General features: G+C 37.9%; 1 protein-coding gene across 1 annotated transcript in view; it reads left to right on the top strand.

Annotated features, from left to right (window-relative positions):
• The window catches only part of PLEKHG7 (pleckstrin homology and RhoGEF domain containing G7), a gene marked incomplete at both ends in the record, with an annotated part of 38,988 nt that extends 26,765 nt beyond the window's left edge, over window positions 1-12,223 (top strand). The window contains 6 exons of the mRNA XM_084255966.1: window positions 1,199-1,314; window positions 1,645-1,738; window positions 5,787-5,866; window positions 7,737-7,890; window positions 11,074-11,171; window positions 12,116-12,223. Coding sequence (XP_084112092.1) covers window positions 1,199-1,314; window positions 1,645-1,738; window positions 5,787-5,866; window positions 7,737-7,890; window positions 11,074-11,171; window positions 12,116-12,223 — 650 coding nt within the window. The remainder of the gene's footprint in view (window positions 1-1,198; window positions 1,315-1,644; window positions 1,739-5,786; window positions 5,867-7,736; window positions 7,891-11,073; window positions 11,172-12,115) is intronic.
• Window positions 12,224-16,360: the final 4,137 nt, after the last annotated feature.

Raw genomic sequence — 16,360 nt, 5'->3', positions numbered from 1 at the left:
CAGGATTGAACTCGTGCTGCAATGGCCAGTGATAGCTTGATAGCACTGTCTTTAACCTGTGCGCCACCAGGGTGGCCCTGGTTCAAATTTTATTTTATTTTTTTTAAAGATTGATTTATTTATGCGTACAAGAGCTGGGGCACAGGCCACAGATGAGGGGGGTGAGAGGATTCACCAGAGAGAGAGCAGGGAACAGAACAGGCAGACTGACCGAAACACACTGTTGAGGGGAGCAGCGGGCGAGACAGGAGAGGTCTGCTGCACCATGTGGGCTGCTCCCTGGCTGGCCAGGGATCGAACTCAAGGTGCAGAGGCTGCAGACTGCTCCATAATGCGGTGTCCAACCCCTAGTGTCACCAGGGAGGCCCCCTGGTTCAAATTTTAAAAGGACCCAAGGAATTGGAATTATGTTTATCAAGTGAGTTAGAGAAAAATTCAATTTAAAAAGACATGCTTTTTAAAAAATTAACTGAAAAAGTAATTTTGAAGATTATTATTATTTTGATACGCAGATAAGGATGATAACAGCTTCTCTTTTGGAGATTTCTCAGTAAAATATGGATTTTTCATTTTGAGGCAGAGATTCCTGTGGCCTGCTTTTAAGTCTATGGAATTAGCGATGATAGGTCCTCAAGGATTCCACTAACTGTGTGATCTTCTGCATCAATGACTTGCCCGTCTTGTTTCCAAAAATCACTTCAAAATCTCCATAGCAATATGCTATTAAAAATAATGGAAGATTAATGCAAGTCTTCAAAAGAGAAAAAGTGTCCCTACCAGAAAGAAATAATCATCCTCACCACGAAGCCCTTTCATGAAGCCCTTATGATTAGGACAAAAAGATACATTTATCCTCATTCATATGCTTTTTTTTTCCCCTTCCTCTAATTATAAGCTGCGTGGTGTAAAAAATAAGGCTATCAAGGACTTTATTAATGTTATTGAAATAAAAAATGCACCATACATTTACAATTTACTGAGTAATTTAAGCTTCATTTTTCTCTGCAAAAGGCTGACTTCAAATGAGTGAGTTTTTCTAAGACATTTAAACAGCAAGCAATATGTTAAATGAACCTAAGAGCATGGTTTGGCTCCCAGGCAATCAATGTCTCTAAATGATTTCTGTAGATCTTGGTTAAAATTTATGCTGTAATGTCACATGCATCTAAATATGTTTTTGGTGTATCTTGTCTTTCAGGGGATCTTGAAGGAAAGGTGAAGTGGCTTGACAATTTCCAAAAATGTAGACATCTACAAGAGATTATAGTGTGGCCTCCACTTTGGGACAGAGATAAAAGGTTTTTCATCCCAGAGGTACAATTCTGCCCCTTTCTAAATCTTTGGTGTTCAGGTGGAAATACATCAGCCCTATGGTACATCAGCTGCCCACTTGAATAATTAATCTATTTTTATAAGCAAGAAGTAAAACCTTGAAGAAATGTGGCATTTTGTGTGGGAGGCTGACATCCCCGTGCATCCTCAGGGGGTTGCCTCTGAGAAGTTCTCCTATCCTTCCTCACTCCCGGGTCCACCTACTCACGATGTCACACACTTTCTAGACGGTGTGTATTAGCCCAGCTCCTGGAACATGTTCTGTTCAAATGACTAAGAACATCTCTTTGATTTTCAACCCTGTTTTGAAAGGGCCTGAAACACATTTTTAAAGAACACACGGCAGAAAATATCTTGTCACCAACCAACAGACACCTTCTCTATGAGGGAAAATTAACTCTCGCAGGTAAATAACTGCTTCTTTTAAAAATTCAACATCTTGGGTGCTGAGGGTGGCAGCCAACGGGTGGGGGAGTGGCTCCACTGAATGGTGATGAGGTCATTGTCACTTGGGTGGTGGGCATATGTGTGTGATAACATACACTTGAAGAGGTGTAAACTTGTACTCCTAAATCATGTACAGTACTGTAAGTTAAAGTTACCTCAATATTAATAATAGTAATAGAACCAATAGCTTTACTGCTCTGTAAAGCTGTCCAATTGCTGCCAGTTGATGGGTGGAAGATACTGTATTTGCCTATAAGCAAAGCACCAAAAGATGTAAATCAAAGAGCTTGGAGTTAAAAAATTATGCCTGGTAAAATAATTCACACTGTAACTTGTACTGCGCTCCATTTTCTCTCTGTAAATGGGTAATTATATCTATGACCTAAGTTGTTGTTAAAATTAAATGACATACATCGATAGTTAACTCAAGGTCTAGAGTATAGTGGACACACAATGGTAGCTATTATCATCATGTTACTCCTCAACGAGCCGAGCAGCCATATAGGGAACATGTTCACGTGACACATGTGGTCCTAGGAAGCATCTGTTAAGGATAGAACATGCTTCTGTCTGAGCCCTTCCCTGTAGTTGAGAGGCCCTGCCAGTGAGCAGAATTGCAGTATAAGTTCAGACACAGCCCCCAGGACTGGAGATGGACTTGGGAGGCTAGAAAGGGTGGATGGAGGTCAGTGGAAGGCCAGGAGGCAGAGCATCCTGCATGAAGAGCACAGCAGGAGGAGAGGCTTGGAGGCAGAAGCCCCTGAGAGGACAGGCTCTAGCAATATGGTCAGGAGACTGGCTGCCAGGGACACTTCTGGCCCTGCCTGTTCCACTGTGTGATCTCGGGCCATGACAGCAACCTCCTCACCTGGCAGGGGGAAGAGCTTGGCCTGTTTCTCAACCACTCTTAAACTATAGACTACCCTCCTCCCACTTTCATTTGGAAAGATAACAAAATTTTTATTTGATGTCATTTACGATTTCAAAATAATGATAGATTGTAACAAAGTGAAACCAAAGTGATGAAGGAAAATACAGCCTGGTATTGTGTCTTTCCCTCTAATATCACCTCACCTGGAATTAGCAAGATTTCGATTCATTCACTCCTACCCTCTATCTACCAACTCCCCAGCTTATGAGATACACTGACATATCCTAAAGTGTTAGACAGGGATGGAAGGAAAAGGATTAATGTGAGAGCTGTTTCAAAGGGAAAACAGGAGGGCTCTGTGACTGATAAAATGGATGAAGAAGAAATGAGTTGAAGATGGCATCAAGTGTTCTCATGTATGTGCTTGAAAGGTTGGTTGATAACACTGAGGGTGGCAAAAGAAGAAGGTGAGGGAGTCAGTTTTAGAGTTCAGGAGTGAAAAGGATGAGAGACCCTGTGGAAGCTGGATGTGATAGTGATACAGGGCAGCCAGGGCACTAAAAATGGCCAGTGACACTGCCCAAATAGTTTACTGGGACACCATCTGAGTTCTTCACCCATTTGTACAATTGCAAGACTACTCAGGTTCAGAGAACAATATTGGGATTTCTTTAACAAAAAAAGGGGAAAAGAAAGAGTTGCTGAGGCCAAAAATGGCTGTTTACCTCACCTGAAGCAGTGTCCAGTGTTTCAAAGTCCTAAACACAAACACATCCAAGATGGCATCTCCCACCACTGAGGATGCAGGTCGCTCTCTCAAGATGGCATTTTTCTGCCACTGTCAACCTGGAGCATGTGGCAGCCAGACTATAGGCGGGTTTCAACTAGTGAAGACAGCAGGAGACACAATAGGAGATGCTCACCAGAGCTGCCAAGATGCCCCAGCACAGCACCAGACAAGTGACATGCAAAACAGCAGCTGCAGCAGCCAAACGACCGACAAACAGCTACACTCACCAGCTCAGCGAGGCACCAGCTGCAGGTCTTCACCTTCCTTGCTGGCTGTTAACAGTAGCAAAACTGGGAACAGTTTCAGTCGCTCAGCTGCTTGCAAAACCTCTGAACTTTTCCTCTCTGAGATTGGCTACCAGAGGCCTCTCCATGTCCTTCAAAGGCCCACAACAGCCTTCTGGAAGATTAGTATGGTAGGGGCAAAAATCGCTGATAATCTGAAAATCCTGAAATCCCAAAAGCTGAATAGTCGATCGCTGAATCCCGAACACTGCATGCTGGGGGCTGCTGCTGCAGTTGCTTATATTTCTTATCAGAGTCTCCACCCCAAATGCAATAATTTGTTTGCATTTTCCCTGGGGTTATCCACTGTCATCAGCACCCCCTTCCAGGGGGCACCACCAGTAACAGTCTTCGGTTTCAGCCACCAGTTTCAGATGAAGAAGACAAGGACCTTCTCTCCATGAACAGTCTTGTCAGATGTGCATTCACACGTCATGTAGAATCAGGGTTCTTGGAATGAAGCACAGGTGGGAGACTCACAAAAGAATGTCTCTTTACAGTTCAAACCCATTTTCCAGAAAATATTTCTAGTAGACTGGAATGTGGTAGAGTGTGGATGACCCAATGTAAGTGTCACTAACATCAGGCACTTGCACATGGTGCTAGTCAAATTCCATCAGATGGAAGCACCACATAATAATATCAAAACAAATCGAAGTCACGGGGACTCTGACTTAGAATTGGCAGAGAGATGGGATAGGGTACAGTGTTACAAGAAGCGAGACATCATATTGAATAGAAAAAGCTTTGGATTGAGAATCAGGGATCCAGCACCAATAATAATCATTAAGAAAATTGTTTAAATTCCCTAATCTCTTCTGTAAATGTTGTTGATGGATGACAATGATACTTAACACTAATATGTTGTATTTCAAAATTTCTTCCAACCTTAAAAACTGGTATTGGAACCAAATAAGTATACTTTCTCATTCCCAAAATATGCAAGTCTTCATAATTTTTGGAGCATAACCAATTTCCCATTATATATTATATTTCATGTTGGCATACCCTTCACTAATGCATCTCTCCCCAAAGATTGGTCTTTCTTTTTTTAAAAAAGATTTATTTATATGTACAAGAGCTGGGTTGCAGGCCAGAGGTGTTGGGGGTGTGTGTGTGTGTGTGAGAGGATTCACCAGAGACAGAGTGGGGAGCAGAACAGGTGAATCTTCTGAAATACCCAGCTGAGGGGAGCAGCAGGAGAGACAGGAGAGGTCTGCTGCGCCACGTGGGTAGCTCCCTGGCCAGGGATCGAACTCATGCTGCAGTGGCTGCTGATAGCTTCACAGTGCTGAGTCTTAACCCCTTGCACCACCAGGGAGGCACCCCAAAAACTGGTATTTCTAACTAGAAAATATTTGTCTAATAGACAAATATAATGGTCAAACAGCTGAAGCACCTAAAGAATACGTGTTGTTTACATTGCTGCAAAACTGTATTTCGTTAGCAATGCTGCCCCATCCTCTAACAGAGGAATGAGACACTATCATCCAGACTCTGAGAAAAAAATAAAGGCCTAGTTTAGAGTTGCAAAAATGTGTAAGTCTCGGATGTGGTTGTGGAACACTTACTAAGCAGAATTTCCATTTCACAGTGATGATTAGTTAAGTCTAATGAAATTATTTGGTACTAGTTATTTTACTGGACTGTGATACCTTCAAATGCCTGCAGCAATACATGGGAAAGGACTTTGTGCTCACATTTGTCCTTTGGAGTCATTTTCTTTCATATTGCCATACTTACCTTGTAACAGTCAGTTCCTGAATTTATCCATTTTACAGGTTGTTTACAAGTTTATTGTGTGTCTGTTTTCACCAGAATTAAAACTACTTGAAGACAGAGATTATAACTTAATCACTGATGCATAGTTGGTGGCCAATATTGACTGCTCAGTGGAAAACTTGGCCCTCAGTGAACGGTAGCTAGAATACTTATCCTTGCTGAGAATAAAGTCTAGGAACTCTTTGGCTTAAAAAATGATTTCAAAAATAATAATAATAATAATAATAATAATTTCTGCTTACTCTTGCCAGTTCCAATTTCACCTTCTTTCTTTCCTCAGAAAACACAAGATTCCTAGATGTTTATCTGTTCCTCTTTGATGATTTCCTTTTAGTTACAAAAACCAAGCGCAACAAGAAGGTAACATGCTGCTATTTCTAAATAAGTTTAGAAATATTCCAAATAGGTTGTTAAAAATGTTAAAGATTTTTAACATCAACTTGTATGTCACCTCTGAAAATGTAGACATAATGAAATGATGGCTCTTAGTCATCTCTTTCTGCACAGAGAAACCACAAGGGCAAGACAGTCCTTAAGGATATCAAAGGAAGGGAGGATTTTCAGAATAACTTAGTCTGTGTTTTCAAGGTATCTTCCAGAAGCCACAGGGCTTTAAGCCTGACCTGCCGAAATAAACAAAACCAAAATAATCTGTGTGCATCGGTCCTTTTCTCTCTCAAATTGTCCACTGTCACAAAAGCTGCCCTGGTAAGGATCCTCTCTAAACTGTCTATGACCACATGCCCAGGCAGTATCCATGCCCCATATGAGAAATGATTCGAAGGCCGGGATGGAGGGAGCCCCAGACTCTCAGTGCCTACCTATCTATAAAACTGCACAACCCAAACAAACGTACAACTGCTGTCCCAGACAAAATAAGTCACTTAGAGGCTAAAGCCACCAAATCCCTCTGAGAAGAGGGAGTTTTCCCATGACCTGAGTGGCATGGCTTCCATTACTGTTATTACCACCCAATGGCCTTGGGTCTCATGTCCACTAAAGACTTTGTATCTAATCTCTCCTCTTTTCCCCCTCTGTCTCCTAAATGGTGTGTGTGAGTGGTCTCAGGAAGGCGGTCACCTCCAAGGCTGTTGGATACCTGCCCTTAGGGGTGGAAGGAAGGGCTGCAATGTGTCTTAAGCCAGCAGACATACCTAATGCTGTTTCATTCCATTCACTTCTTCACTAGCCTTCCACAGATATGAGATCCTGAGACTGGGTATCACCTATCTTGTAATAATTGAAGCTTCTATATGGCATGTTGGTTAGTTGAGCTAAATAATTTAAGGATCTTGAAGTTCCCATTAGTCAATCTGTGAATAATTGATTGGTGATTGAGAAAGGAGTAGGTACTGCAGAATACTGAGTCACCATTTTTGAGATTTGTGTGACTTCCTATTTAAAGCTATCCAGACTAAAATGTCTGAACAAGTCAAGCCTGAAAAAATCTCCAGCCCCTTCAAAAACCTTGATGCTTAGCACAGCCTATCTAACATCAAATAATGGCTCAAATAAAATATATGAATTAATGGCAGCTTATATCAACTATATATAGGGTAATATTCTGCTTTCATGCTTCACAACTTCATTGTAAAATACAAAATACTTAGAATCAAGATATTTTCCAATTTTAGTTTCACTTTGCTATTAAATGCACAATATAGGTCATGCAAATCACATTCTTTCGCACTCTTGTGTAAAAAAAACCCCCAGCATCCTATATATTTCAAGCAATTTTAATATATGTACAAATTACTAAATTATCTACTTAGTTAATATTAGATCCAATGGACTAAGCTGGCTAAAATGAGGCTCCCCTTTCTGTATTTAGAGAGATACTAGAAATGAAGAACTTCCCATTGATATGATGGTGATTAAAATGTTTCCTATTATGGACATCACCATTATTTAGTCAGATATTTAAACCTGAGAATCAGAAGCACTATAAATCATGATGTACTTAGAGGAAATGCTTTTCAAAATCCATAAAGAATGGATGGCAGCCTCCATCTGGAGAGGTGTGAAACTATATGTCTAAATCATACCATGTTGTAAATCGGTATTACTGCAACAAAAAATAAATCAATCCATAAAGAATAGTAGGATGGATTTTAACCAATTATTTCTAGAAATCAATTTGCTTCAAGTGTGTACATACTTTAACATACTTCAGGGATGCACACCAACACTGATTTTCTATTTACTGCCTTATTGTCCCCTTTAATTTCAGAAACCTGGAGGCTCAGACCCTGGTTTAATATGCCCTTCACTTACTCCTGAGTTGCAAACAATAATAAAAGAGGGCGGTTCATGCACAGTGCTCGATCAGCCCATCCCTCTGGACAGAGTGCTGGTCAGAAGTATTGATCCCCTCCACGTGTCAGGTATGTGTCCACTTCCATCATTCAGGTTATCTGTTTGTCATTTCACAGTTTGATGTTGGCTTTTTTTGTTAACAGGACATGAATCCAATTTACATCTTCATAAAGAGCAATACTGGGTTCCTTTGTGTCTGTATATTACTCATTCTACCAATTAGTTACAAAGAGAGTGTTCAACTTGGCTTCCAGCGACTGGGTGATCAGCTCTGCCGCTTACTATGTGCATAAGCGACACACTTAAATTTTCTAAGCAACAAATTTTCTAAGCAACGATTCCTCTTGCTAAAATAGGGATAATAGTATCTCACTGGGCTGTCACAAGAATGAGATAAAATAATGAACAGTTATTAGAAGTAGTACTGCTGCTACTGTTCAAGCACAGGCACATCAGATGTGCTGTTCAGGCCTAAGATGTTTTACTACACTCTATAGAAAGATATATGCCAGAAATATACATATTACATATATAAATATATAAATTCTGTTTTATGTATTTATCACATGCAGAGGGCAGAAATAGCTTTCATTTCATTCTTCTATTCAAGTATTTCCTAAGTGTTCCCTGAGATACAGGCACTCTGAGTGTCCTGGAGACACAAAGTCTTGCTCTCTGGGAACTGAAGTGTCAGTCAGTCCTCTGTCAGGAATGTCCGGGGCTCTGAGGGACTGGAAGGACATTCTGGGTGGGTGGCAGCAGCGTGCAGGAGGAAGCAGATGGCCCTTCTGCCTGAGGTATGGGCTCACAGGAGGCCTTCAGAAGCGAGGCCTCAGGGAATTGCCTTCCTGCCCCATCAGAGGAGCAGGAAGAGAGGGTGCACTTCCCGCTGCCTTCAACTCACAACCCAGCAGCCAAGTCCAGAGCTCCAGTGACGGGCAGGGATGGCCCTATCACAGTTGCATGACCCTCAGTGAATACATGAAGAAACAAACATGAACAACAGCAAATAGTTAGTTATGTTATGTATTCACATTGTCTATTTAAAGGTTTTATATATGTTAACTCATGAATGGAGGCAGAAAGTCTCCACCAACAGGAAAACTGCACCCAGAAGTGACCTGGACAAGCCGTAGGCTTCTTTGTATCTACTTTGACTGGACCAGGCAAGGCCCATATAGGCAAAGTCTGCATAAGTCAAGAGAGCTTTTCTAGAGCAAACCTACAAAAGGGGCACCTTGGGGGTGTAAAACGTTTGCCTATGAGTGCACCCTTCAGTGAGAGCTCCCCTGGCTCTGCGGATGGCATCAGGTAGACACAGTGAGGCTTCCCATATAAGGCTAGAAATCACTTCCTTTGTTTAGTTTATCTTTTCATGAAGAGAAATGTCATGCAGAGGGCATCCTAGGCCAGGAATTTCTCCTCTCACTTCGGAGGTCATGGTGAAATGACACTGATGCAGTAAGTGGACTTGAGTGGAGGAAGCTGTCAGAACATGCATGGGGAAGAGTGGAAGCAGCTTGGGCTGTGGCCTCAGGTTAGCACAGCCCTGCCAGTGATAAGGACTCATGGGAAATCTGATGTCAGTGCATTACCTTGGGAGACGCATGTTTTTCTCTTATATTCCCTTCTATGCTTTTAAATAAAAGTGCTTTGCAAACTATATTTCTAGCATATTGATCACCTTCTGATGTGTCACTACCATCTCCTTTCTGGGTTTTTGTATTTTTCTTATTCCTCCAGTCTATTATTTTGACTGTTCAGATGCAAAGGATGAGGCAGACTAGCTACAGTGTGACAAAGAGCAAAGGGTGAAAAAGAAAATCATTGTACAGTGTTCAGTACATAGTGTTCCATAAATGGTGTCAATTATTACCATGTTAATTATTTTAGAGCTGCTCCTGACCATTTATTATCTCCTTACTAATACTTCCTTTTAGCTGTAACATCCTTTGATTCATATTATAAACCAAGTCAATGAAAGATGCCTGAATAACTGAAAACAAGAGTTAACAATTTTTCAGGAAAAGGGATTCCAAACCCCAGCCAAGAACAACAGCCTGATTTTTTAAGCCTCACTTGCTACAGGGAATTTATTTATAAAAAAAAAATCAGGGAGTAAAACAAACACAAGCAGAGTTTCCCCCCCACAAAGTCATTTTTTAATTGGTTTAAGTCCTTTTACTCCAGAGAATCTGGACAGAACTTCATGACCTTAACAGATGTTATTTGTTATAGAATTTAGAAATTATGAGGTCGAAGGACTGTTAAGAATATAACCTGTGATGTTGGAATAATCATTGCAGTTAACAAAATAAAAGTCTCACATACACTTTGATTCTCAAAATGAGGCCCAGCCTGCCTCAATGAGTCTTGAGTTAAACCCATAAACTTCAAAGAACAGAAATAATGAGAGTGGACAAGCATCAACTCAATGATAAGCCAAGAATACAAGTTGCCATTCTTCTCCTCTCTGAAGTATTTGATATGGTGAGGAGACTACCCTGGTTTATTTTTGCTTGTTTGCTCCTAAACATAAAATCAACAGTAGAAAGAATCTATAGGCTGCAGAATTTTATTTCCTATGTTGTATTAATAATTCAAGGAAGAAACTCCACTTTAGAAACTTCTGCTATATAGAGACCAGCTACAAAGTGACAGAATAGACTTTCTTTTGCAAGCAGAGAAACTCTGCCAACATTTCTTTACATTTTGATTTGCTACATATTTCACATAATTTGGTGAATTTTTTTATTTATGTGAGTCAACTTTTTGGCTTTTCTTGGCCTGCTTAAAGCATTCAGGTGGTTTTGTATTTTTGCCACATCTTATCTTTACTGGTTTATAATTCCTGTTTTGATATGACTTCCCCTTACATTCAAAAATAAATTTTATTTTTAGAGAAAAAGCAATAATTACTTTGTTTTCAGTATTTTGTTATCTATATTTTACACAAAGCCCAACTAATATGCTAAGTTTCTACTCTGAAGAGCCTATTTTCCATCACTTAAACCATGATTGCATTGCATCAAGCTCCAAAAGTCTTAGCTAAGAGTTTTCATCCTTCAGTGATCCTATTTGGACAGAATACTGCAGTCTGGGTTTGGGAGTAAGATTTTTTTTTTCCTTGTAATATACATAAACCTTCCAACTTCACTAAAAAATATCCAGGTTTTTGTATTAAGAAATTGTTCAGATTTCATGTTAAATGACAAAGTTGGTTTTTGTTTGTCTCTGTAATTTTTTTCTAGTCTTTGGACTGAAAAATGCTTTCCTTATACAACATGAAAACAGATATCGACAGTGTATAGCAGCATTCTTATTACAAGCCCAAACGGAAAACATTAAAGTATGTATTCTGATTTTATAAGCCTTTCATTCTTCAGAACTGACATTAAAAAACTTCATCCCTGCCTCTTAAGTAATGGTGAATGGAAAGCTTTGCATAGTTCCCTCTTTTGGGAAGGGGAGAGTTGGGAAGAGAGGAGGGAGGGATCCAGTCCTTACCATGTGCAGAAACCTGAGTGGAAGAATGTCTCACACACGGAGTAGGTACAGTCCCCTACATTTTCTCCTGCAGCAGAAGCTCAAGAGCCTCCTCTGAGTTCTGCAGTTTCTGTAAGAAATGGGCAAGAACTACTTTGGATTGCATGATTGACTTTTAAGATGTTCCAATCAACGTCCTAGGTGCCACCATGCAAATAATATGATGTCATACTTAAGTGAGAGGCTACTATAATGAGCCATGTCGAGCCTGCTCTTCAACCTTTGAAAATATGCCACTATTTATACAGCCATGGGTGGTAGAGAAGCCACCTGGCACTGATTTCTCTTAGAAGTTTTCACATTTGTCTTTCATCATAGCAACAACGTGGCCAGACAATAAATGCAATGTTGCCCTATTCTTAAGGATTCAATTTCTTCAGTCACCTTCCTCAGTCTGTTTTTCAAATTATACCACTGGTTAAGAATTACCATAGAGTAGAAATTCAACTCAAACCATTTATATTCTCCATGCTCATTTTTCTAATTTGTCATCATTGACTCTTACAGTTCCTTGATTACTCATGACTGTTTATCCAACTTGCACACCATACTCTTCTAATGCATTTTCATTTTCATATATGATTAGAGATATTTATGATATATTAAGAGTTAAAAAAATGGGGAATGTATGCAAATGCTGCATTAGTTTTCAGTTTTAAAGAGCACATCTATAAATACTATGGAAAATATTAATCCAAATACGTGAGAAATTGTTTGCTTAACATTCTCTCCCCCTCTCTTAAACAGAAAGCATGGATGGCACAAATAGCAGCAGCAATCTCTTGCTTCACCAAAAATCAAGAAACGAAGAAAATACCTTTATTTACATTGCCTGCAGAATCCTCTGAAATTTAGGGACCTAAAGCACGTGGTGTACCCTTTTAGACATTAGAGATCAAGGTATTTCATTTAAACTTGTGTAACACTTACTTAGTGATGAGCTAGAGGAAATACACATTTTAAAGGAATTCCAGAATATGATAATTGGCGCTAGGAAAATCCTCATTATGAGGAATAATGACTGCAAAAATATATGAACTATGAGGAATTTCTTGAGTAGTATATATGCTAATATCCAGATCTACTGTGTACTACTATCCACTCAGATTTGCCAGAGGTGCTGGTGAAGGTAATGCTATTGTAATCTGTACAAGCTAGATGGTCTGTAAGTATAGTGTCAGGAGGAAAACAATGTCCACTGCCTGTGTTCAACATGTGTATCTCCATAATGAAACCAATTTTCCTACAAGGCTTGTAAATAAGCCCCACTGCTTTATAATCCTACCTCACACTTAGTGATATTCTTTTGAATCAAAGCTTGATTGCTCTTTTACAATAGTAAGCAATAACTAAGTTATACATTTTAATTGCAGTTTTAAAATTCCTATTCTCCAACAGTTTATTATCATAGGTACACTTCATAATACTCTAACTTAAAATTAGAAAATCCCAAAGACTAAATTCCATTAAGAAAGAAAAAGGCAAAAATCTGTTCCAGTTTCACCAATTAACTCTTTTACATGGGAGATTCTCATAGAAATAATACCATTCATCATTTTTTAAAGAATGATAGTTTGTCATAAAACTACTTACTGATTTTGTGTGTGTGTGTGTGTGTGTGTGTGTGTTTTAGCATAGCACACTTAATTATGGAAGGACTTGAAACTCCATTAGCATTTTTATCAAGAAAGGCATCTTGAATTATTATATTATCATGGTAAAAAATAGTATTAATGCAATGTAAGGAACTAAATTCCTATGTTGTTGATTTCTTACAGTCAGAATTTATCAAATGGAAGTCCACATATTTCAATTTGAGGCATGTTATGGTACCTTTTGCAATTTCCATGATGGAAGTGTTAGCTTTATCAACTTGGGCTACAAGTCAAATGATATCTTAACTCACCTCCTTAAGTTGGAGAATAGGGTAGAATGGATGATGCTTGGGAGGTCCCATGCACAATTCATTCTTTATGGAAAATGTGAGCATCACCATATAAACCTAGAAGTACAGACAACTGCAGCAGAAAGGCTCTTGTGCAAGGGGCAAGCACTATTAATTAGAATGCTGGTTCACAGTTTCTTTATAGTAAGTGAAATGAAAGGAAAATCGGTAAGGCAGTAGCTACTGTTAATGAAAACCACTATGTCCAGGAAAACACAACATAGATTTATACAAAAGAAGATTTAGGAAGAAATTTCTGGCTAAAAATCTTTTTTCCCCCCAGAAAAAACTTAATATAATCATCTTGCAGGTAATTTTAGAACTAAAAATATAAGGAAGAACCCAAGGGACTAGGCTAGGGGACCTCTCAAGATTCCTTTGTCCCAGAGTCCAGTGACCATATACATATACATGCATATATACAATCAATACATATATGTCTAATTTCTTATTAAAGGGAAAGACTGAATTAACATAAAGTCTATAAAACAGCTCAACAGTATGCTATATCAAAGAGATATTAGCTCTCCTATGGTCAGTGCAATAGCTCAGATGTGGAAAATACCTTAATGTCACTGGCAGATGAATAGATGAATATGTGGCACAGGCATAAGGTAAAATGCTCCTCAGCCTTAAGAAGGAATTCAACTACATGCAACAACATTGATGAAATTGAGTACATAATGCTAAGGGAAATAAGCCAATCACAGAAAGACAAATATTATAAGGATCTACTTATAGGAGATAACTAAAACAGTCAAATTAATAGAACCTCAGAGAGGAGTGGTAGTTGGCAAGGGCTGAGAAGAGGGTAAAATGGAGAGTTTCTAATCAATGGGCATAATGTTTCAGTTAAACAAGATGAATAAGCTCTTGAGATTTGCTGTATTGTACACTTAAAAATATGTCAAGAAAGGAGGTATGTTAGATGTTCTTACCAAATACAAAATAAAAATGTTTAAAAGAATATGCTGTATATGTAAACTGGAATTCGATATGAAGCTCATAAAGGAATATATCTAAAACAAAACATATTGTGTGCTCAAGGATATACACATTCAACTTTTCAGAGGAAAGCAAACCAAAGTAAAGTGAAGAAACTGCTCCAGAACTTTGGTTCCCAGGGAGAAAAAACAGTAAAAAAGAATGGTACATTGAGCCTTCAGAAAAACGGCTCACCTGCATATTAAAATTAGATGTACAGATGAAAAAAGGGATTTCTTTAATATTGTTTAATATTTCTTTTTAGTTTTGTTAATTCTCCACAATAATATATGGAATAAAAAGGGAATTTCTCAAGCAAACGGTATTAATTTCTCTTGAAGTTATAAACTTAATTACTATACTCAGTTGAATAATATTAAAGTATAACCTCTGTCTACATCCACATTTAAAATTCTAAATTCTGTTAATAAATTAATACAAAATGTATATCTTATTCTTTTTAAATAGACAAAATAATTTATAATGACAGAAAACATCTATTAGAAAGAAATGTTTCTTTAATATCTTTAACGTATTTAAAAAAAACAAAAGCAACAATTCATTAAGGATCCTTCCATTGTTCTTTTTACAGATTTAAATGCTGTCATGTAATTTATCAGTTGCATTTATAATCAATAACCCTCCAATCACTGAGTTTAAAAATTACAGTATTTACTGAGCTAAACTCCCTCACAAAATAAGGCACAACTACAAGATCACAAGTAGTAAACACAATACAAATGATGGATCCAAAAACTAAATGAGAAAATATTCATGCAAAAGTATCTACAGAAGCTATGAATATATGATCCAGTTCATGGAATTACAGAATGTCATATACATAACTGCATCATATTACAATAAATTCATTACTTCTACACAGAAAGAACTTAACTATTTCCAATTCTATTTTATACAATTTTACATAAATTTAGTAAGTTTATGCACAATATTCACATCTGCAACAATAACAAATTGATCATTAAAATTCAGGCAAAAGGCAATTAAGACACAATAATGTGTGGCACATTATAATTACAGAACAACCTTCATTAAGCTCATGTCTAGGAATACTCAATCAATGGCACATTCAAATCGTAAGGATCAAATCATCAATGGTTTTATGGCAAAAGTACATTTTTAAAAAAACTGCTATAGTCAAATAGGTCATGAATATCAAAATATAAGATCATAATTTGCTCTCCACTTAAAAACTAAATATTTTATGCAAATGCAAGGTTAAAAAAAGTGGCTTGAAAGTTCTCCAAACTATAAAATAATCATAAAGCCTTTTTAAGAGAGATGGGAAACTAACAAATTTGGCAGTTACTATTTAACATTACTGTGAGAAAACTATCAAACTAGCTAATTCCACATTAAGAGGTAGTTGAACAAATGTTATTTGTATACTGCATTGAGGTTTTTGTGTTTGTTTCCCTCTTTTTTCTTCAAAAGGAAAAAAATCCTATACCAGCAGCTTTGTCTTCTTTCTACTAAAAAATTTCTATAGCTATAGTTTATTGTACAGTAACCCAGCAAGACGTGATTTTATCTCACATTTCGGCACTAGGGTTTGGAATTTTACTAACACATGATGCCAACATGCTTTCTATTAGAGCCAGGAGCTGGGACTCCCTATGTTCCAGCTCTAATTACCAACGGAATAATAGTACCAACAGATACCTCAACAGTGGGGCCCTTAAATAAAGACTCAGAAGGCAACTTTCTAATTAAAAGAAAACCCTCTAACTTTTGTTTCTAAAACACCTTAAATTGGTTAGAGTTAAATAGAAAATACTAGATTTCATTTTTAATATAAGCATAGTTGCCTATTGTAAATTATTTGTGACCTGTTTAATGAGATTAGATTACTCAAATATGTATGGTCTTATTTGTTCACTTTTTTGTGAATATGTGGGAGCGAGGACAGGACAGAAAAAAGGCCTGCAGAATTTGGAGATGAAATGAATAAATATTTTAATCTAGAAGGATTCTCATATTGTTTTGTCATCTTAAAAAATAATAAGCAAAGGTGTTGTGGATATCTGTTTTTCTAACATACT

This window comes from Talpa europaea, assembly GCF_964194135.1.
Source record: "Talpa europaea genome assembly, chromosome: 15".
Lineage (NCBI taxonomy): Eukaryota > Metazoa > Chordata > Mammalia > Eulipotyphla > Talpidae > Talpa > Talpa europaea.
Note: the sequence above shows the minus strand (reverse complement) of the source record. Positions and strands in the feature narration are given on the sequence as shown.